Here is a 23,320-nt window from a genome sequence, read left to right on the forward strand (position 1 = left end):
TCTACAAAGAAGTAATCATCCATATCAAGAGAGGGGTTCGGCAGGGTGATACCATTTCACCAAAACTCTTCAGTGCCACCGTCGAGAACATCATGCGACGACTAGAATGGGAAAACATGGGAGTGAAGATAGATGGTCGGCAACTACACCACCTCCGCTTTGCTGATGACATCGTTCTAATAACACCAAACATCAGCCAAGCAGCACAAATGCTTGCGGACTTTGACCGTGAGTGTGGAAAGGTTGGACTACAGCTGAATCTTACGAAGACAATGTTTATGAGAAACAGCCTTGTTCCTGACGCTCCATTCGCTCTCAACGGAACCACCATCTCCGAATGCAACAGTTATATATACTTAGGTCGAGAAATCAACATGATGAATGACCTGGCACCTGAGTTACGCAGGAGGAAGAGAGCGGCTTGGAATGCCTTCAAGAGCATTGAAGAAATAACTAAAAGGACAAAGAACCTCCAACTACGAGCACATCTCTTTGATTCCACTATTCTTCCTGCATTAACATATGCCTCAGAGACCTGGACCCTACGAAAACAGGATGAGAACACTATTCGGGTCTCTCAAAGAGGAATCGAAAGAACTATGCTTGGAATATCACGATTCACTCAAATGAGAGATAGAATCCGGAGTTCTGATCTTCGTCAATGCTCAAGAATCAGAGACGCTGTCTCATTTGCCAAGACATCAAAAATCAGATGGGCTGGACATGTAATGAGGTTTACAGACAACCGCTGGACTAGAGCCATTACTGATTGGATTCCACGAGACATCAAAAGATCACGTGGACGCCCACCTATAAGATGGTCAGACTTCTTCGTCAAGACCCTAAATGATCGGTTTGAGGCTCTACATGTTCCTAAAACGAACAGATACCATTGGGCTACGCTAGCACGCAACCGTGATGAATGGAGACGTTACTGGCACCCGCTCGAATAAATCGATGAATAACGGGGATTAAGTGATTAAGTGAAGTATTATGAAATATTATTCTGCTACGAGCAAGAAGAAATTGCTGTGCCATTTGTTACATGAAAGGACATTGAGTGTTTTATGTTAAGGAAGTAAGACAGACAGAGGAGGATAATAGCTATCTTATCTGGATTACGTGTAAAAGATAAAACTGAAGAACAAACGAGACAACCGGAGAGATAGTTCAGCCTTGTCTGTGGTCAACCTTGGTTTGATCTTTGGCACCCCATATGGTCTCCTGAACCCTGATAGGAGTGATCTGTGAACACAAAGCCAGGAGTTATATAGACACAGAAAAGATTGGTATTGCCAGAAGCAGGGAGCATTTTTATGTTTATTTCACAAAGGATAGATATAGACAGATATCTTTGTACATATACATATGTACGTCTTAGATGTGTCATCACTGTCACTGTCACTGTCCTCCCATTGTTCATCGATTTGCTCGAGTGGGTCAAGTAACATCTCCATCGTGAAACTTTGTTGTTACTGTGTTTGGCATATTGAATATGTCACGTGTAGCTTGCCAGGCTTTGCTGCGCGGGCAAGATACTCTCGGTAGCTTGCTGGGCTCTCCGAGAGAGGCGGAAGAATCAAACTCGGGTCGGCAATGTTGGCTGCATGCAAGGCAAACACCCTACCACTGTGCTATCGCTCCAGCCCTAGATGTGTCATATTATTGTTATCTATTAAAACTTATTTAATGTCATATATCAGTTGTAGCACTGTAGCACTGTCTCCCATTTTTCATCCATTTGCTCGAGCGGGCACCAGTAACGTCTCCATTGTGAGACTTGTTACTGTTTTTGGCATATTGAATATGCCACGGGGAGCTTGCCAGTCTCTGTCATGCGGGCAGGATACTCTCTGTAGCTTGCTGGGCTCTTCAAGAGGGACCAAGGAATCGAACCCGGGTCAGCCACATTCAAGACAGACGCCCTACCCGTTGTGCTATCACTCCAGCCTATATGTCATTTATATCTCAATATTGTATATGCAGGACCCAAAGAAGCAAATGTAGAAAGAATAGATTCGTGGTTGCCAGAGATGTGGGTCTTCTTCTGGTCTTAAACATACATTATTCTGGCTTAGACATACATTTTTTCTTTTTTCAAAGATTTTTAATTTTTTTTAGATTTAATTTAACATTCCTCTTCACTTTATATAAATATTGTGGTTTACAAAGTTGTTTATAATGATTTGTTATCAGCATTCAATATTCCAATATCAATCCCATAACCATTACACCTTCCCTCCACCATTATCTCCAATTTTTTCCAACCCTCGTTAAACCTGCCTTCGTTGCAGGCCAGCAATAGTTTATTTTATGTTACTTGTTATCAATTTTGCTCGAGCGGGCCCAGTAACGTCTCCATTGGAGACTTTGTTGTTACTGTGTCTGGCATATCGAATACTCTCGGTAGCTTGCCGGACTCTCCGAGAGGGGCAGAGGAATTGAACTCGGGTCGGCCATGTTGGCTGCATGCAAGGCAGACGCCCTACCCGCTGTGCTATCGCTCCAGCCCTGATCAAAGAAAGGTTTCCTTAGAAGAAAGTGAAGATTATTGTATCTTACCATGGAACCATTGAGTTCTTGTATAAGAGATTACTAAAATCTGTTGCTACAGGTCAAGCTTTCTGTGTTTATACTCTGTAGATTGAGATTGGTCGCCTTCCATGCCACCTCCCATTGAATCTGGTGTGCTACTCCGGATATGTACATATATATGTATATAATCATTGTTTTATATGTATGATCATTGTATATATATATAATCACTATATAATTATTGTGTACCTTAAATTTATGCATTGTCATATGTCAATTATATCAGTAAAGGGGAGGAAAGAATTTATCATTTTCTTGTCATAATTTATCACATGAACTGGAATGTCTTTCTGGGGATATGGGAGGCACTTCCAAACAGTGTTCAGAGACCCCAAGGGGCAATCCTGGGAATGTTTCATCAGCCAGGCTGGGTAGTTCATTGCTAGGGCCCAATAGTGGAGGTATTGTGTCTTTGTCTGGTTTTCTTTTTGAATTTGAGCTATGCACCATCATTCTTAATAATTTTACTAGAATGTATGCTTAGACATTTTACAGACATTTAGATTATTTAACCCTTTTCATAATAAAATCAAAAGAAATAATTTTGGAAGAAATTTCTAATTTGACAGATTTCATTATTTTCCTACAATTCTTTTTTGTTGTTGTTTGGTTTTTGTTTTGGAGTCACCCCCAGTGATGTTTAGGGGTTACTCCTGTCTCTGCACTTAGGAATCACCAGTGAAGGTACTTGGCGCACCACATGGGTGTCCAGGGATCGAACCTGGGTCAACTATGTGCAAGTTAAGGCCCTACCCACTCCGGCCTCAATTTTCCTACAATTCTTAATTCGTTTGTATTCTTAATTGATTTGTTCAGTATATTGAAACTCTCTTTAAAATTATTTTCTTAATTATTATTTCCTTGTGTTCTTTGTGGTTGACTTTTTTTTTTTTACATTTACCAACAAGTACTCTTTAGCAGCCAATAGTTATTGTTGTTAGGTCTCTACAAATTAAGTATTATATGTATGTTTTTATCTAAAACTTCTCTGTTTTCGTCTAAAACTTAATTCAAAATATTTTTCAAAATATAATTCAAAATATTTTTCTAGTCTCAAAAAATTAGAGAACATTTTCAAGTGAATATTAGGTAAAGGTAAAGGCCCTCCCGTTGATCATCGATTTGCTCAAGCGGGCCCAGTAACGTCTCCATTGGAGACTTTGTTGCTACTGTGTCTGGCATATCGAATACTCTCGGTAGCTTGCCGGGCTCTCCGAGAGGGGCAGAGGAATCGAACTCGGGTCGGCCATGTTGGCCGCTTGTAAGGCGAACACCCTACCCGCTGTGCTATCGCTCCAGTCAAGTGAATATTACAAAAAGTAACTGGGTACCTAATTTTCCACAAATGCTTTATCAGAAATCTTACTAGTGTCTTTGAAACATGACGGGAAATAGTTGGATTATATAAGAGTTTGTTTTGAAACCTAAAATTTGCGATTCTCTACTTCAGCTAGATTATATTCAGCAGGGGGGGAAAATGGAGGTGGTGTAATCTCAGGAACAAACACTTTGCTTTTTGGAAGCTCTTCTCCCTGTATGTCAGACCTGCCATAATTCACTAGGAGTCATCTTTCCTTCATAACCTCGCTATGTCATCTGGGGGACTCAAGACAGAAAAGGAGCTGGACCCACTGGAGACTGTAAATTCTAGGTTTTGTCATGATTTCCCTACTGTCTATTTATATCTAGAAACTCTAGTCTCCAGAGGGTAGAGTGAAGCTATAGTTACACTGGGAGTTTATCTTATGCTAACAGCTGACTTCACTCATGCTGTTTCCTACCTTATAAGAAGACTTTGAGGATCCATTGTTTTTCTTGGTCGTTCTAAATTAACAAGTCAGGGTAGGCCAGACCAAGTCTGTCTCTTCACTCAACCTCCATTTCCACCCAGCCAGATTTTGCTTCTTGAGTCTGAGCTCAAGCTTGATTGCTGTTTCACTCTCTGACCCCCAGCAGTGTCTGTTGAGATTCCAGGGGTGCTGCTTGGGAGAGAAGATGTGTTCCCTGTTATCTTGTTAAAATGGTCTGTTTCAGCTCCATGAGAGAGGTCTGCACCCTTAGATGATAAACTCCATGATAGACAACACAAAGAAACCAAATCCTCATCAGTTAGAAAAGATACATTTGCTTTTTGGTGGCATAGGAATATGTGCGTTTTAAGACTTTTTTTTTCTTGGTTTATTTTTAACTGGTTAGCCCGGCAAGCTAATGAGAGTATCTCGCCTGCTCGAGCAAATCAATGAACAATGGGAGGACAGTGACAGTGACAGTGGTTAGACTTATGGTAATAAGTTAGAAACATTCACAGCTCTCCTGGGTAGTAAAAAACCCAGTTCTTCCCTACTATGTATTTCTTTCATACTTTCACAAAGAACAATTTACTTATGACGCTCTGGTCACCAAATGTAGGGTGGCCTTATCCACACCATGAAATTCTTTAACATCAACTGGGTGTCCTACACTTTAACTCGATTCTGACGTGATCTACTTGAAGATAATAACATCAGTCCTACTGGTAAGGATTCAGTCCCCAGAAATCCCCCTCCCTTTAGACACCAGAATCAAACTCAGATGGCAGAGATTCCCTCTCTGATCAATTAATTTTCTAGAGTGGTTCACAGAACTCAGTAAGATTTTTTTTAACTTAGATTTACAAGTTTATTTCTTTCTTTAGGTTTGGGACAATATTTGTTATTACTCATGGCTTACTCGTGACTCCTGTGCTCAGGGATCAGTCTTGGTGGTGTTGGTCATGTACAATTCAAGCACCTTAACCCCTGTACTGTCTCTCCCGCCAATGCCACTTTCTTATAAGAGAATATAATAAAGGACAGGATGATTGTCCAGAGGGCAGAGAATTAGAGCAAGCTGGGAGGAAAGGGACAGAGTTCCTATGTCCTCTTGGCATGCCTCTCTCCCAGTACTGTTCTGTGTTCACCAGGCAGATGCTTCCAAACCCTGTGCTTCTGGGATTTTTATAGAGGGCCCATCACATAGAAACAATCATAAACTCTATTCTCAGCCCTTCTCACTTCTCAAGAGAGGAGGCTTGGGTGGGGGGATTGGGGTAATCATTCCAAGCTTCTAATCAAAGTTTGGTTTTCCCATCACCAGCCCTCATCCAGAGTCGCCTCATTAAAATGAAATACACTCCTGTCACCCAGGAAATTGCAAGTTTCAGGAACTCTGTATAAGGAGTTAAACCCCGAAATGAGGGTCAAAGATCAACTGTGAGAACAAATATGCTCCTGGCTCATCTTATCCAGAAAATCACATGACTTTCACAATCCTACATTAAGAGCTGGGGTTCAAACCAATATCTGTTTTCTATTACCTCACAGGTAAAAATCCTCTAATTTGCCTAAGAAGTCCCGGTGGCGCCTTGTGAAAACATCTGCTGGATTTGAGAGGTCAGGGCTGCTTCCCTCTTTCTCTCAGTGTGTCTGTTTGGTTTGGGATTTGTCAGATGGAGAAGCCAGGGCTCTCGGCAGTTTAAGCCTTGCAGATTTCTCCCCACCTGCCTACATATCAGTCTGGGTAGCAGAAGCTCCTCCTCAGCTCCATCCTGCACCTTCAGTTTTCAGCCCCTTTATTTCCAGCCTGGTCTCCAGGGAGCTGATTCGGGTAGGAAAAAGCAGATTAGCCTGACAGTGTTGACTTTAAGGGGAGTATTCTATGAATTTACTTTCTGTAAATCTGCATTCTTATCTGCTGTACACAAAGCATCTAAATTCTTATCTGGCAAACCATTGATAAGTCATATCCCTTATACAAAGAAAAGAAAATAATTTTTCAAATGCATTATATATTTTAAAGTTAGTTATTCAGAACAGCAATTTACAAAGTCGTTCATTGTATACTTTCTTCAAGCATTAGTGTTCCAACACCATCAGTGTGACCTTCCCTCCAACAATATCCCAGTATTTTGTTTTCTTTTTGGGCCACACCCAGAGATACTCAGGAGTTACTCCTGGTTCTGCACTCAGGAATTACTCCTGGTGGTGCTTGAGGGACCATATGGGATGCTGGGGATTGAACCCGGGTCAGCCGTGTACAAGGAAAATGCCCTATCCGCTGTATATCTCCCCAGTGTTCTTAAATTTTCTTTTCTTCAGTATCTGATTCTGCCCATTCCTTGGCTTTTCCTGCTGCCCATGGGTTTATTGGTTAGAAGTAGAAGACTCCCAGCTCCAGGTATGCAGAACTGAGAATAAGCCAGGCTGGTCTGGAGAGCACCAGCAGTGGGGATCTACATGGCTGTGTTACTCTGATTTGTAATTCTGGGGTGGGAAGTCTACTAGAGAGAGTTACATGCCCTGTTTTCTGCTGTAATAGTCAACATTTGCTCTGGGTAGAAATACTCATCTGACTTCAATATCTTAATGTGGCTGGGTTTTATCAGGGGCTCTAGGGTCTCAGGAGTTGGACAGTAGGAATTAATATGGACCTGATTGCTCAGGATGAGCTTTGCTTTTCTGTCTTCATCCAGCCCTGAGCTGTGTTTGCTCCAAATAGTGCAACTAATGCTTCTTAGTCATGCAGAAGCCAGAGCAACTGGAAGAGAGAGATGGGAGCCAGGATACCAGATAGGGCAAATAAAATAAAGATTTTCTCCCATAGGAGGAAATTAGACACATGTACACTGATTCCCCTTTAAGTTTTCAGATGGATATCTGAGTAACCACATTTATTGAGCAACCAAGATTATTACTCTATTTCTAAGCATTTAGCTCCAGATTACTAATTCTATGCATTTGCTCATGGATCCTTTATAGTATCCCACAAAACTGATATTATTCTCAATTTACAACTGGGAAGAGTGAGATTGGGACAAATTAAGTAATTCACCCAGGGTAACACTGGTGTCACAGTAAGAATTCAAATACTATTCACTCTTTCTCAAAAGCCAAATTGATAGTCTTCTCTCCGTTGCTCTATACTGAACTACCTTCCACGTGGTATTTTGCAGGACCCTATCCCACTCAATCTACAGAAAACCAGTGAAGAATATTTTTACTTTAAGGAAACAGACCCAGAGAATAAACTGTTTGGGGCACTTTTACCAGTTTTTAATTTTAATTTTTTGAAGGGTGGCCTCCCACGTGGAGCTCCCAGTGTCCAGGGACTCCATTGGCCATTCTCATTCACCCAGGCTGTCAGTACAGCTCAACAGCTTGGAGATGTGATGCTTCTCAGACCCTGCAGTTTCCTGGGATACCAGGACCATCCCGACAGTGCTGGGGGCCTTTAGGGATACCCCTGGTGATGCTTAGAGGACCAGGTGGTGCCGGAAATCAAACCTGAGTTGGGTGCATGCTTGGTATTTCCCTAATTGCTTTACTATCTCCCTAGTGTTTTAGTTCATAAGTGTGTGGCCATCTTAAGAAAGTGACAAAGCACTGAGCCAAATTTCTAGACCAACTAGTAATCAGCCACCCATAAACAGTAACCTTCTTATAATGCTTCTTGCAGGCCAGGCATGGGGCTGAAGAACAGACTGAGAAGGAAAGGACAATCACACCATTGCAGGGAACCTTTATAGATCTGGTTCTGGCTTGTGGATGACATATTCGCTCTCATTTCTTTTTTGTTTTATTTATTTTAAATTATTTGTTTCATTTTTTTTTGTTTGGGAGCCATACCCTGTGATATGCTGGGGTCATTCCTGGCTCTGCATTCAGGAATTACTACTGATTTACTGAATTACTACTGGGGGGACCATCTGGGATGTCAGGGCTCCGCCACGTGCAAGGCAGATGCCCTACCTGTTGTACTATCTCTCCAGCTCTTCTCCATTTCCTATGTTTATTTTCTCCTCTTCATTATTCAAGAAAGCTTCGTGACATTTTGGATCCAGTTCAGAAACATCTCTGAGATTCAGCATTTGCTGATTCCTAAATGAGATCATCTGCTATCTCCAGTAAGCAGCAGGCTGTGGCCATCTCCCAAGTAAGGACAACTTGCTTTACAGAGTCATTTTGTTTCTCCTCCCTTTTCAGTGAAAGGTTAGAGTGTGCAGCAGAGGAAAATCCAGGTGGATCGCTGTTTTCTTTCCTCCTAAATTAATATCATTCCCCCTTTATAGTTCTTATCTATTGAGCATGCCCAAGGCCACGTACCCACTGTCCACCAGATTGTGGTCGGTAGATTAAAATGTCTTTCTTTGTGTTGTGAGTGGGGAATGACTGAAGAATGACCACCTCAGGGAAGTCCAAAAATGAGGGTGAAACAGCCAAATCTCTCTACTTATGATCTTAGGATAAAAGGCCAAAGCTCTGACACCTCCCAGATACTCCTGTTTCCCCCATCACTTTCTTTCACCTGCAGTTTCTTGCTTTTTTTGTGCTTTTTAGTTGGTGTAGCCAGACAGAATCTCAGAAGAGATGAGCTAATCACCAAGATGCCCTCTGGGTCTTGTCAATAGAGTGACATTAACCTCCATGAGAAGTTATAGCCTCTCATGGAATCCAGAAACGTATTTGTCTAAGAACCTTAGTAAATCAGTCAATGCTATGCCAAAGGCTTGTTTCTTTGGACATACCTGTCAGTATTTCACTTAGGGCAGAAATACTATTTATGTTTTTATTTAGGATAGAAATTTATCATTATGTAACTTTCATAATCATAGAATTTCTCATGTCAAATGAGAAAATGGAGGGAAATGCCTCTCATGCAACTTAATACTTTGTGCCACATACTGAGAATAGAGAAATCAGAATGTGGCCCAGAGTGGGTGTCCCCTGGCAGCCCCCAGGTCAAACCATCAGCTCTTTTCACCAGCGTTCCGCGCACAGTCTCCTAACTCCTTTCTCCTCAATCTTTCTTGGCTCCCTCCACACAGCAATCAGAATGCTCTTCTCTTTTAAAACATAACTGTCAACCAGAAGCTCTTTCCAGAGCCTTGGAAGCATTTCCTTTCAACCTATGTGTTCTCTGACAGAAAGCAGGGCAGGCTGGAGGCAGCTGTTTGGAGAAATGAGCCAGCACTGTCTCACGCCCATCAATAGAGGCTTTAACAAGCAGCTTTTCCATGCACTCAGCACAGTTTTGGGAGGTCTAGTGATTAATGAAACCAAGTCCTCACCCTCCTGACATTTACAGTGCGGTAGAAAAGCCAATACACAAGAAAGTGAGAATGAAATTTGCTTAAAAGAACTGACGTGGAGAGAGGATCTCCTTTAAAAAGCTAAAAAGAGCTAGAAAGTCAAAGAAACTTAAATTTACCATTTAAAATTTAACATAAAGATAACCTATGACCAAGAATATTTCTCTCGTTCTCTCTCTCTCTCTCTGTCTCTCTCTCTCTCTCTCTCTCTCTCTCTCTCTCTCTCCACACACACACACACACACACACACATCCCTACAAACTAACTTTTTTAAATAAAAAGCACAGTTTTATTAGGGAAAAAATGTAAAATTTACATTATTACCACAGTCGTAATAATTTGAAAGAATATGGAATTCATAACATGACAAGACAAAGGGGGTCATTTTATGTTGGTATTGGGAACAGTTCTGAGAGTCAGTAAAACTTCCATGTATCTCTGCGTGTCAGATTCACTATATATCAAGGTGTAAAGATACAAAGCAGGGCCCAGGAGATAGCTCAGAAAGCTGGAGTGCATGCCTGGCATACATGAGGCCCTGGATTCAGTCCCTGGTACTCCATGGCCTCCCCCAGCATTCTTTGGTCCCAACAGTGTGACATACTGGGTCTGCATATTAAACTGTTGAGTACCACCAGGCACCCCTGAGCACTACTTGGGAGAACCCCCAACCCCCCTCCCGCGCACCCCCTCAAAAAAATACTCTCAGGGAAAAAAAGGGGGGGAAAGAAGCAGATACTAAATCGTAAAGGGAGATTTTCACACAACTCTCTTCTTAACTTTAAAAAAAATAGGCACCATTAATACTATTAATGCTAGGGTTTCATGCATACAGTGTTCTAACACCACACCCTCCACCAAAGTGTCCCTCCTCTTCACCCTGCCCTCTCCCCACCTTTGTTATCTACCATGATGAGCTCACGGTAATTAGTTCTGTAGACTAATTCTCAGGTTCTCCTTCTTTTGGCCACTTGTTATTCTCTTACTATGCTTCTTCAGGTCCCACATATGAAAGAAATCATTCTGCGGCTGTCCCTCTCTTTCGGACTAAATACAGTCAGCATGAAGCTCTCCAAATCCATCACATAGCAGTAAATTGCATTTCTTATAGGCAAGCAGCATTCCATTTTGTGTATCTGTGTGTATCTATATCTGTATATCTATATGTATATATGAACATATCTTGCAATTTCTTTATCCAGCCATCTGTTCTTGGACATTTGAGTTATTCCCATATTTTGGCTATTGTGAATAGTCGGACTGCTCTAATAGCGATCAGATACGGACCAAATTCCCAAGAGTGAGAGTTAATTTAATGGATATACTTGAAAATTTTATTTTTAAAGCAGAAGCCATACCTCCCTTTCTCTCACCTACGTATCATTGGTAAGAGCTCTGTACTTGAGGGATCATGCAGTGTTGGTGAATGAGCCCAGGCCTCCCAACATGCAGAGCATGTGCTCTGCCCATTGAGCTAGCTCTCTGGCCTCCATGCTGGTTCTTTTCTAAGAAGGCAATAAAATGAACAGGCCTCTTCAAAGGTATCCAAGGAAAAAAGAGTAGCGATATACGGGGCGGGGGAGAGAGGTGGGTAGGGAGAGTCATAAACATTATGAGAGGAAGAAAGTAATGTGAATGCAGAGACTTTTTTAAAAAAATTATTTTTTATTAAATCACCATGACATACACAGTTACAAAGTTGTTCATGATTGGGTTTTGGTCATGCAGTGTTCCAGCATCCCAATACCCGTCCCTTTATCTTTGTACATTTCCCACCAGCAATGTCCCCAACCCCAGTCTGCCTCTACAGGAGGCACTTTTCTTCTCTCTCTCTCTCTCTATCTCTCTCTCTCCCCTTTTGGGTATTATAATTTAATGCAGAGATTTTAAAAATCATCGAATGCCTCTGTTGGTAGCACTGGTAGCACTGTCCTCCCTTTGTTCATCGATTTGCTCAAGCGGGCACCGTAACGTCTCACAACAAATTGTGAGACTTCTTGTTACTGTTTTTGGCATATCGACTATGTCACAGGGAGCTTGCCAGGCTTTGCCATGTGGGCAAGATAGTAAGATAGTCTTGGTAGCTTTCTAGGCTCTCTGAAAGGGGTGGAGAAATCGAACTGGGGTCAGCCACGTGCAAGGCAAACACCTTACCCGCTGTGCTATCCCTCCAGCCCTGAATGCCTCTGTTACACCTTAGTAAATGCATCAGTGCGTCAGAAAATATCAGTGTTGATATATTTAGGTACAAAGTACAAAGTTCACTAAGAAACTGAACATTTGCAGTACCTGACCTAGGATTTGTTAGTAAATTCTGTTAACTCTTACGGCCCGGTGATTCATGTGAGTAATACTAAACTGATGCTGCACACATGGATAGAGCTGGAAGGAGGTTGAGAATGAAGGAAGATTTAGACTGGATAAGGCTAACGCTTGACCCCTAACTAAATGGCCTTGGGCCACCACTACCTGGGCTGACAAAAAGCCCTTCAGAAAACCTCAGACTTTCTCTTTCCTGGAGCTGACAATCTCTGCACACAGGGCCAGGGAGCCAGTATTCACAGGCTAATCCAGACAGATCTATTAAGGCAATAGTACCAGAGACCCTCACAATGCCCAGGCTCTACTAGTGACCTGCCCTTCCCTCTGCAGCCCCCCACCCTCACCCCAGGGGCTTGCAGGTGCAGTCTCTCCAAGGGTAGTGAGCACCATGAATAGTAAGGGCTTTAGCACAAGCACACAGAGGCCTTTAGCTGCCCAGATTTAATCCTCAGTAATAGGATTATGTAAATTCCTACTTCACTCCTTCCCCTCCAGGACCTTGCCCTTGAAGGCGCTACACTGTGAGACTGGCATGGGAGAAGAGACTGGCATGGGAGAAGCCCATCACGCAGAGGATTACTATGAGCAGAATGGGATAGCAAAAAATTGTTTCCTGTGTTTTTAAAAATAATAAAACCAGAGCTGAAGAGATAGTACAGCAGGTAGGGCACTTGTCTTGCATGAGGCTGACCCAAGTTCAATCCCCAGTACCACATGTGGTCCTTTGAGCATCGCCAGGAGTGATCCCTTAGCACTGAGCCAGGAGCAAGCCCTGAGCTCTGCCAAGTGTGGCCCCAAAACTAAATAAATATAATAATAATAATAATAAGGCCCTCCCGTTGATCATCGATTTGCTCGAGCGGGCCCAGTAACGTATTCATTGGAGACTTTGTTGTTACTGTGTCTGGCATATCGAATACTCTCGGTAGCTTGCCGGGCTCTCCGAGAGGGGCGGAGGAATCGAACTCGGGTAGGCCATGTTGGCCGCTTGTAAGGCGAACGCCCTACCGCTGTGCTATCGCTCCAGCGATTTATATTAAATAAATATAAAACCAGCAATAACATGACATAGTGGTGCTTAAAGAGGAAAGCAAGTGGCAGTACTTATGGTCAGTTGTGCTCCTTTCTCATGCTCTTTGTCCTTTTTTCTTCATCCTTATCCAGCCGTGCACACAGATTCTGTCTCATAGCATAATGTTACAGTTGACATCACGTGTTTCTGATTTACCAGTTATAACAATTCTTTAAAAAAACAACCTGCAGAATATGCCATTAAGAAAATATACTACCTCACAGGTTTGGGGCTAAGATGAAGGGAAATAATGTTCTGGGTTGAAAACATAAATATGTGCTCCACCAGAACTGCATTATAATAGGGTGAAGTGGACTGACATGAGTGACAGAAGTTCTTCTCACAGCACACAACAAAGACAGAAGGGCCAAAAAAGGACAAATCTACGGTGACTACTGCAAATATTAGATTTTGTCTTTAACAGCCCCTTTTCTGATGATGCTCATTGACTGATTATTTCTTTCCAATCCAGTGTCTATATTGCTACCTGAACCAATCATGTCACATGTAAACCTAAACATATCACTCGCACGTATAAGGCATACAGTTGCCATTAAGTAAAAGGCTCTCTCTGGTAGCCCAGCATATGTAATTCCTACCCAGCTCATCTATCCTGTCAACTGGGTCCCCTCCCTTGACTTCTGTGGTTTTATATTTTTTTCCTTTGGTTTGGAGGCTACATCTGGTAGAGCTCAGGGCTTACTCCTGGCTTACTCAGAGATCTCTCCTCGCAGTGCTCAAGAGACCTTATGGGGTGCTGGGGATTGACCAGGAATGGTTGCATGCAAAACTAGTACTCTGTTTGCTGTATTATTTCTCCAGTCCCAAGTTCTGTGCTTTTAATGCCCTGTTCTGGCCCTCTTCCAGGACTCACCCAGAAAACTAGACCTGGACATGTTAGATCCCTAAATTTCTGCTCCAAGTCCCCTCAGTTCATTTCAGAGCTTGTATGGGACTTTTTCTTAGGCACATGTGGGCTGAGATAATAAAAATAGGCTTTTCAAGGCACCGGACAGAGCTGGGGTTGGGCATGGGAAAAGAATGGAGATCTGTGTGGGTCAAGAGTCTCCATTTACCCTTATTCTGAATTTCACAAATGTCAAAGATGGCTCTGCTTAAAATGCTATCCCTTCTACAGGCCATCTCTGATTCTCCAGTCAGAATCTTAGGCCTTTCTGTCTTAACTCCAGTTCCACACTCTGATGCTCAGGGACTGACTGTCTGTCTTCTATTCAGCCATTTCTCTCCTCTTTCCTTTCCCCAAGTCTGTGAGTTCCTTGAATACGGAAATCATCTTCCTACCCCCTAAAAACCTATAAGCTCATGCAATACCTTTTACATTTGTAATAAAACCATGTTGGCATGGGAATTTTTTTCAGGGGTCATGGGGAAAACAAGTAACCCCAACCTTCAGCAGTTAATAACAGGAAAGATTTCTGACTCATTTATGTTAAATGAGGTCAGTGACTGGCAGTGGATTAGCTCCATGGCTTGCTTTCAAGCTGAAATAATTTAAGCATGGTTTTCTCATGACTGAACCAGTGATCACTCTTCTGGGAGGAAGAAGGGAGGTTTCCCAAGAAAGCAGTGCTCAGGGGTCCCCTTTGGCTCTCCTTGGTGTGACTTAGCCAACCATGCTGGAAAGTTCAATGCCAGAGGTTCAGTGAATCAGTGCTGGTTAGGCCCCACTCTGAGGAGGGTCACCAGAGCCACCCTGATGGTACCCTGAGACCAAGTGACGCTGGGGTTTGAACATTTCTTCCTGGTCCCCAGCAATGACTCTTAAGGTTTCTGCTTCAGCAAAAAGCCTGGAAGGTCCCCTTACATTCCTTTGAACACTGCAGTCACATAACTAAAACCGAAGGTGGTCAGGGAGACAGCCTCCCTCTACAGGAAGACTGTATGACTGGGCAGTGGAAGGGGCTACAGAATCTTTTCAAGGTGATGGGGAGTCGTAAAGTCTAAGAATAATATAGACTGACTGCCGCAATTTCTTAATACCCATTAATTATACTGTAGTGCAGTTGCCTCTTCTGTTTTTCTCTTTCATTCCTCACAATTCTCTCAATGTGCCCAATTTACCAATAATGAAATTGAAGCATAAAGAAAGGTAATATGGATCACATAAGTGAGGAGACCAGGGATTTCAACCTGGGAAATACAACTCCGAACTCCTTTGCTCTTATTTAAAACACACGCAATGCATTTGTGACTTGATTGTGCAAATCTTCTGTTTGGTCCTTCAGAGAAGTTGGTGCCTAGAAATGCATTACTTCACCCAGTCATTAATCAACCAATTTTGATCAAATCCTGTTCACTGAAGGCAGGGAAACAAGATAAATAAATCATTGCTAAATGAGAACGAGTGCTAAGGAAAAATAAAATTAAGGCAGGAAAAGGAAATCCTTTGTGAATGAAGGTACAGTTTTAAATACTGTGGTCAGAGACTCTTCACTGAAGTGACATTTAAGCAAAGACTTGAAGAATGTCAGTTATTTGAGGCAGGAATTTGAATCTGATTTGTTTTAAGTTGTTTTCCCAGCCCTTCAATTGGGACTTGACCTGAAATCTGCATCTACTCTGAGTACTCTTCAAGAGGTAAAGATGAAACAGTGAGTTTTAGGTTTGACAGTTCAATAGCAAAGTTTAACCACTACTGCACTGGACAGTTTCTAGATTTATTCATCTGTGTCCACTAAGCCCAGCACAGGACTCAATTATTTCAGCAACCTTCCAGTGAGCTGCTGGTAAGAGGGAAGTGTGTGAATAATTTGGGAGGGAGCTTTTGTTTCCCGTAGAGAAAACAACTCAAAAGTGGGAAGCAGGAGGAGGCCTAGCGTATTCCACAAACCACGGAAGTCAGGGTGAAGGAGAAAAGGAGCATTAGGGAGAAGGATCACAAGGGGCAGAGGCAGAACAAGGACCTGAAGACCATTATAGAAACTTGAGCTTACAGCTGAGTAAAATGAAAAGGGTTTCCACGGGATCCTTCTGGATGGTGATGGAGAACAGATGGAGAGAACCAGGTGCAGAAGTAGAAAGAACCCATGAGAGGTTGCTGAAGTAAATAGTTGAGTCCCGTGCGGGGCTCAGTGGACACAGATGAGACGATCTGAGAATCCGTCCAGTGCAGCTGTGGTTAAACTTTGCCGAATTGTTAAAACCCAAAGCTGAGTTTCCTCCCTAACTCTTGGGGAGAACATAGAGAAGATACAGATTTCAAATCCCCCCCCCCACCCCGCACCCCCCGAGAGCTCACCTGCTTCCCCTCTGCCCCGCGATTCTGAAGCAGATGGGTTTGGGACCCTATTAGGAGACCCCAGTGGGGCGTAGCTGCTGATGAATGGCATAAGAACGGGGAGGGTAGGCTGTGCGCCGACCCCCTTGCCCGCCCGTCCTCAGACAAAGCAGGGCTCACCCCCACCCCAGCCCTTTCCGGGGCGCAGGGAGGGCCGGTGTCGGAGGACGTGGGGAACGGGGAGGGACCAGCAGGGTCAGGGGCGGGAAGGGGACAAAGGGCGGGGTCCTATAAAGGCGGCGGAGCCCAGGCGAGGGCGCAGACGGACGGCGACCACGACAGCGGGAGGGGGGCATCCTGGCACTTGGTGAGAGGGTGCATCAGGTTGCGGGGTCTGGGGGTGCCGGCCGGTGTCCAGAGAGGCCTCCAGGTCCGAGCCGCAGTCGCCCCGCAGTCGGGCAGCGGCGTGGGGGGCGACCTGGTAAGAGCCACCGAGGTGACTAGGTGAGACTCGGGCACTTTCCGTGGGACAGGGGCGGTGGCGTCGCACAGGGGAAGCGCGCGGTGGAGGGGAGAACGAGGGCAGACCCCCCGGCACCAGAGCATCTCGGCTGAGCGAGCCCCACGTGTGGGCCGGTGCGAAATTTGAAGACCCCCAAAGCGGGACCCGCCAAGGCTGTAAAAAGCCGACGGGATGCGCGGCCGGCTCTGGAGCCTGGCGGGATGGGCAGGTGGGTCTGCGCGGCTCCAGGTTGGCGGGATGGGCGTCCCAGGGCGGGGGGCTGATTCTGGGCAGGTGTCTCTATTTAGAAAGAGATTCCGTGCAGAGCTATGTGGGGAAAATTCCATCTGAGTTAGATGATTTTTGAAGGACACATGTGCTCAGGCACCAGATAGCAGCAGCTTGGGGGTGAGATTGAGTAGGCAAGTAGGATGCTAGGCAAGATAGAGCCCCTCGCTTTGGGGGACCACACCCCGAGGTCTCAAAGTCACCAGTACCACCTACCTACCGTGGAACCTTATTCGTATGTAAAATTCAGATTTATCGTTGGTGAAAACAAAGATGTCATTGTTTCCCATTGGAATATAGAAATCTATGAGCCCCATTACATGATCCCGGGTTGGTGGCTGAAGACTGTGAGGCAGAAGGGATGTCAAGATGAATACAGTAGGAACATCAATATGCACAAAATTCTGTTGTCACCACTGGAGGTGACAGCTGAGCACAGCAGAGAATGACAATGATGCACACAGAGAAAGTGACCGATGCTCTAACAAGAGCTGCTGCTTTTGTTCGCTGGTGCTTCCTGGACACACAGTCCAGGTCAAGTAGAAAGGACAGAGCACAGACTCACAGCTGACTTTTCCCAAAGGGGCCCGTGGCAAGTGTTCAAATGTCACCTAATCTCTGAGGATTTACCTCTCTCTCTGGCATTTGTTCCCAGCTCAGAGCAGGGAGGTAAAGAGTGATTTATATTGTTGGATTAGGAGAAGATGTCTCCCCTCCAGCACCAGGCTCTGCTCAGCCTTTCGAAATTATTATAGAAGTAGCATATGTTCATTTAAGAAAGAAAAAAAATTAAGTTGCAGACAAGTTTATAAGGATATAGAGAAAGTTCTGACATCCACAGGAGAGTGGGGGATAGGAGGAGGGAGAGACATGCAAGTTTATGGGAGAGATAGTACAGAAGTTAAGTCCTCCCCCTCTTTCCCTTTTGGGTTGTAATGAATGGTACTCAGGTATCTTTAGGGGGGAAATATCATTCATGTAGTATTATTTAGGAAGTATGGTAATTAAACCTGATTATCGTGTTAAAATGCAACATATGTATCATATTTTAATGCTTATAGTAACTATTGAGTATAATTGGTGATTTTATCTGTATATTTAAATTCATGCTTTTAAAATCGTTACTCTAGGACCACAGAGATAGCTCAAGGGGCTGAGTGCATACTTTGTTAAGTGTTAGATCCCTAGCAACACAAGGTCCCACAAGTACAGAGCTGGAGTAGCCACTGAGTATTTCCCGACATGATCCACCAACCAAAATATTCTGAGAAAGGAGCAGAAGACTTTAATTTTTTTTCTCTAACCTAGAATCTGTTCCTGGGTCCCCCAAGCAACCACAGAGGTCCATGGTATAAAAAGGTGATGGACCCCAATTCATAAGGAGTCAGTGGTGACATAGATGCATAAATACTCAGGTTTGACACACAGGCTTTGCCATTGATTCTGTGTGTGACCTGTGACAAAATTTCACCTTTGTTTTGTGTCTAGCAGATGTTTTCTGATTCTGTGGCATATGCTGAATATTGAAGCTCTGAAATCAAAATTAGCAGCCAGTTGTTCCATAGAATAGAAAAAATACCATGCAATTTTTCTCTGACTTATTAAGTGCCTCAGTAATTTTCAGTGACCTCTACTTTGAGTTTTTCCAGCTTGTTAAATCACTGATTTCTATTTCCCCTTGTGAAAAAGGAGAGGGATACACTTGAGGAAAAATCAACAAGTAATTCTTATCACTGCCTAGGCTGGCAGGCCCCATTTGGGAATCCTGTCTCTTCCTTGTTACTTCTGTCTGCTTCCATGAACAATAGGATTGAGCCCTCTTAGAAGAGAACAACAGATAATTTATCCTGCCTAATCTTTTTCTTCCCAAAGATACCCGCTCCCACCACCACCACCACCATCACCAGGGACAAGAGTTGATTTAGTGAATGAGCTAAACCCTCTTTTGATGAGAGGAGCTTGAAAGTAACTTTACTTACAGGGTCCTGAATGCAAATTAGCTAGCCTTGAGTGAGAAAATCTGCATAGTTTTCCTTCTGTCTTAAAATTCCCTTGATGTAGGTGCATTTAGGTTAGATTTGGTTGAATCCCATTCTGATCACACTCCTACTTTTATTGTTGAAACAGAGGTCGGATTCTTAGAAATGACATAGACTAGAGCCAACAGGTCTGACATTGTGGCATTTCAGGGCAGAAAGAGAGCTGAGTTTAGCCCCATCAGAGGGAAAGGAGCCTTGGTCTGCTAGAAAAGCCCTAGAATTTACTGGTGTTGTCTCTCTGCAAACCCTGCTGCTCCCTTTCTTTGTCACATAGGCCACAAGGCTCAGTAACCAGCAACCAATATTTGTACAGTGGCAATGAGTGTTAAATATTGAGACTGGAGCTGGGAGTAAGACTAATCCTGCTGGAGTGTCTCCACAGTGAGGAAGTGGATCTGAGTGACTAGTGGAGGGATGCTGAGGCCAAGCCTTGAAATTGGGCTGCCACTCTCCTGACTACTGGCCTCTCAGCATTGCTCTGATCTCCCATAGCACAGAAGCAGGAAAGACCACAGGAAATATCCACAGGACACAGAGATGATTAAAAATTCCGCTTTGGGAGTAATGACACTTTGCAAGGGAATAGAGTCCTTGCATATATTAAGCCAAGCACATAATGTCTCATTTATATTTTATAAACTTTACATAGTATCTTAATCATCACAAGAAACCTGTTGGTGACTTTATCTCCATTTTCCAGACAAGAAAACTGGGACTGGAAGAAGTGGACTGACTTCTTCAGAACTATGTATCCAGGAAATTGAGAGCTGTGGTTCAAATTCAGTTTTTTCTGCTTTATTTTTATTGTGTTTTAGATGGTTACAGTAGTGTTAAAGTTTATGATATCAGTGTATAAAATTAGTTTCTGCTTTGAAACCATAAATTTTCTTATTTTTTAAATTTCCTTTTTTTATTGAATCACCGTGAGATACAAGTACAAAGCTTTCATGTTTGAGATTCAAATGATCGATCCATACAATGATCGAATACCCATCCCTCCACCAGTGCAGACTTTCCATCACCAGTATTCCTTGTACATACCCCCCACCCATCCCAGTCCTCACCCTGCCTTCATGTCAGACAATTTCCCTAATCCTCTCTACTTTTGGGCATTTATGTTTTTCTCAAATTTTCCCACCACCATTTAAGCCTGCCTGCCTGCCTTCCAGAGACAGATGCTAGATCATTTATTGTACCTTGATCATTTTGAATATCATGGGTGCTGGGGCCATGTGCTTCTAGAATTCTAGATTGTAGATGGTTGGGTTCCAGAGACATTTCTGTAAGGCACCGGTCCATTTTGGGATTCAATTGGGCATCCTGGACCAGAGCTGTTGCTACGATAAGATGGCGCCCAGAGGCACATTGTGGGTGTGACAGCAGGCCAGGAGCCAGAGAGGGACAGCCCAGTACCTCTGCCCCCATGCAGGATGGAGATTTAGTCCTGGAACTGCATACCTTGGTCTTGCTTGTGGAATCTCTTAGTCACGAGGATTCTATCTGGAGTAGGTGGGGGAGACTGCACCTGCTCCATCTGGGGTTCCCCAGTGAAATTGGCTCAGTATGGGGCCCAGAGAGATCTCCTGTTCTGTGGTGTCTTCCGGGATTCACTGCTCTGTCTCTGACTTTTAATCTTTTTGGAGATTTATCTATGGATCTCTGAAGCAAGGTCAGTAAGAGTTTACAGAGTGGTGCTGGATTTGATTGTAGGGGTGACTGCCAGTGCTTCCATGTGCATTGGGAAGTGGGGGGCGTAGCCCACCCCAATCTGTGAAAGCTTGGAGATTTCAGTCACAAAACCCGCATACCCAAATTTTCAGCAGATTATATCTGTCCTGAGATGGTGGAGTCAGGCTGAGGGTGTGGCGGTGATTTTGGACTATGGAAGCAAGTGGCTGCTGGGGGCTATGCTTGGGCAGGCACAGGCCAACCTGCTCTCTCCAATTCACCCCAGTCTGTTCCGCCATGCGCGGGACCGAGATTAACTATGTCCTTTGATCTCTTTCGAGATTTATCTATGGGCCTCTGAAATAAGGCCAAATAATAAGCTTCTATAGCTGAGCCGGAGGTGGATTATGGGTGTGGCTCCCACATGCCTAACTTTTGGCCATTTAATTTCTTGGTAAACTTGATCCCAAGTTGTTGGGGTCTGGCCAAAGGCACAGTGGCAATTTTGGGATTTAAGGAAGCCTGAAGGCACCACCAACAAACTGCTGATGCACTTGCCCTGCAGGTACAGGTTGACCTGTTGGTGGCACCATAACCCCAGTCCATAAATTTTTTTAAATTTTCATATCATAAATTAAAGAACATGAATAGTTTCCTCATCCAAAAATATGAAACCAAAAGATTTAAAATAAACATGCAAATTTTCTTTTTGTATTTTCCCTAATCCACTGTCTTCCCCAGGGAACCACTGTGGACATTTTGGCCTGAATCCTTCCAGATATTTTGTTTTATGTATGTATTATATAATATATATATAAATATAATAGCACTGTAGCACTGTCCTCCTGTTGTTCATAGGTTTGCTCGAGCGTGCCCAGTAACATCTCCATTGTGAGACTTCTTGTTACTGTGTTTGGCATATCAAATATGTGTGGGCGAGATACTCTCGGTAGCTTGCCAGGCTCTCTGAGAGGGGCAGAGGAATCGAACTGGGGTCGGCCTAGTCAGCTGTGTGCAAGGTGAGCGCCCTACCTGCTGTGATATCGCTTCAGCCCATAAATAAGTAAAGTAAAGGCCCTCCCGTTGATCATCAATTTGCTCGAGCGGGCCCAGTAACGTCTCCATTGGAGACTTTGTTGTTACTGTGTCTGGCATATCGAATACGTCACGGGGAGTTTTCCAGGCTCTGCCGTGCGGGCGAGATACTCTCGGTAGCTTGCCGGGCTCTCCAAGAGGGGCAGAGGAATCGAACTCGGGTCAGCCATGTTGGCTGCGTGCAGGGCAAACGCCCTACCGCTGTGCTATCGCTCCAGCCCATAAATAAAAGGTAAAGGCCCTCCCGTTGATCGTTGATTTGCTCGAGCGGGCCCAGTAACGTCTCCATTGGAGACTTTGTTGTTACTGTGTCTGGCATATCGAATACTCTCGGTAGCTTGCCGGGCTCTCCGAGAGGGGCGGAGGAATTGAACTCGGGTCGGCCATGTTGGCCGCGTGTAAGGCGAACGCCCTACCCGCTGTGCTATCGCTCCAGCCCTTATTTAATTTTCTTAAAATTCCATCTCAAACTGTTGACTAAATATATACATATGCATTATATTCACAGACACACAACTAACTCAGTCCTATGCTATGTTTGATTCTGAACACTTAGGAAGAGTTGGTCATGAAAGAAAACATGAAAATGTAGGGATGAAACAACCTTATAACTTAAGGCTTCAAAGCAGCCGGGGGAAAGGCTGAAGAGTATTACTCTTACCCTTTCTTTTGCCACATTTTCTTCCTTATCAAAGGACTCAAAAGACTTGAAAATAAGGAAATAAGGGCTGGAAAGCTAGTACAAGGGATTAAGATGCTTGACTTTAAACCCACCAAAGCTGGTTCAAATCCCCTGTACCACATTTGGTCCCCAGAGCACTGCTAGGGATCACTCTTGACCACAGAGCCAGGAATAGCTCTCTAAGAACAATGGAATGTGTCTCCAAACCCCTGAAAATGAATTTCTAAAAATTGGGTAGAGAAGATCTAACCTCTTGAGTTCTGGGTAGGACATGTGCCAACCCCTTACCTTTTACAAGGTATTGGCCCCTGGGGCCTTTTTCTTTCCTGCCTCAGGATTTCAAGCATGACCAGGAAGATCTTCGCCAATACGAGGGAGAGGTGGAGGCAGCAGAATGTCAATAGTGCCTTTGCCAAGCTGAGGAAGCTCATCCCCACTCACCCTCCAGACAAAAAGCTCAGCAAGAATGAAACGCTTCGCCTGGCAATGAGGTACATCAACTTCTTGGTCAAAGTCTTAGGAGAGCAAAGCCTGCATCAGGGAGGAGTGGCTAATCAGGAAAACATTCTGGGACTCTTCCCCCAAACACCCCACCATCCAGAGAGGACTCTGCTTGTTGACTACCAGATCCCTTCACCTGATCCAGGACATTGCATTCCATAGTGTCTCTTCCTGTCCCTTCCCAGAGCATTCCTTGTTCAGAAGCCTTTTGC

The 23,320-nt window shown here is 43.9% G+C and overlaps 1 protein-coding gene across 1 annotated transcript in view; it reads left to right on the top strand.

Annotated features, from left to right (window-relative positions):
- The window catches only part of FKTN (fukutin), a 100,934-nt gene extending 77,903 nt beyond the window's left edge, over nt 1-23,031 (top strand). The window contains exon 11 of the mRNA XM_056117334.1: nt 22,943-23,031. Coding sequence (XP_055973309.1) covers nt 22,943-22,956 — 14 coding nt within the window. The 3' untranslated portion in view covers nt 22,957-23,031. The remainder of the gene's footprint in view (nt 1-22,942) is intronic.
- The last annotated feature ends 289 nt before the right edge of the window (nt 23,032-23,320 follow it).

This window comes from Sorex fumeus, unplaced genomic scaffold (genome assembly GCF_029834395.1).
Source record: "Sorex fumeus unplaced genomic scaffold, SorFum_2.1 ptg000034l, whole genome shotgun sequence".
Taxonomy (NCBI): Eukaryota; Metazoa; Chordata; class Mammalia; order Eulipotyphla; family Soricidae; genus Sorex; species Sorex fumeus.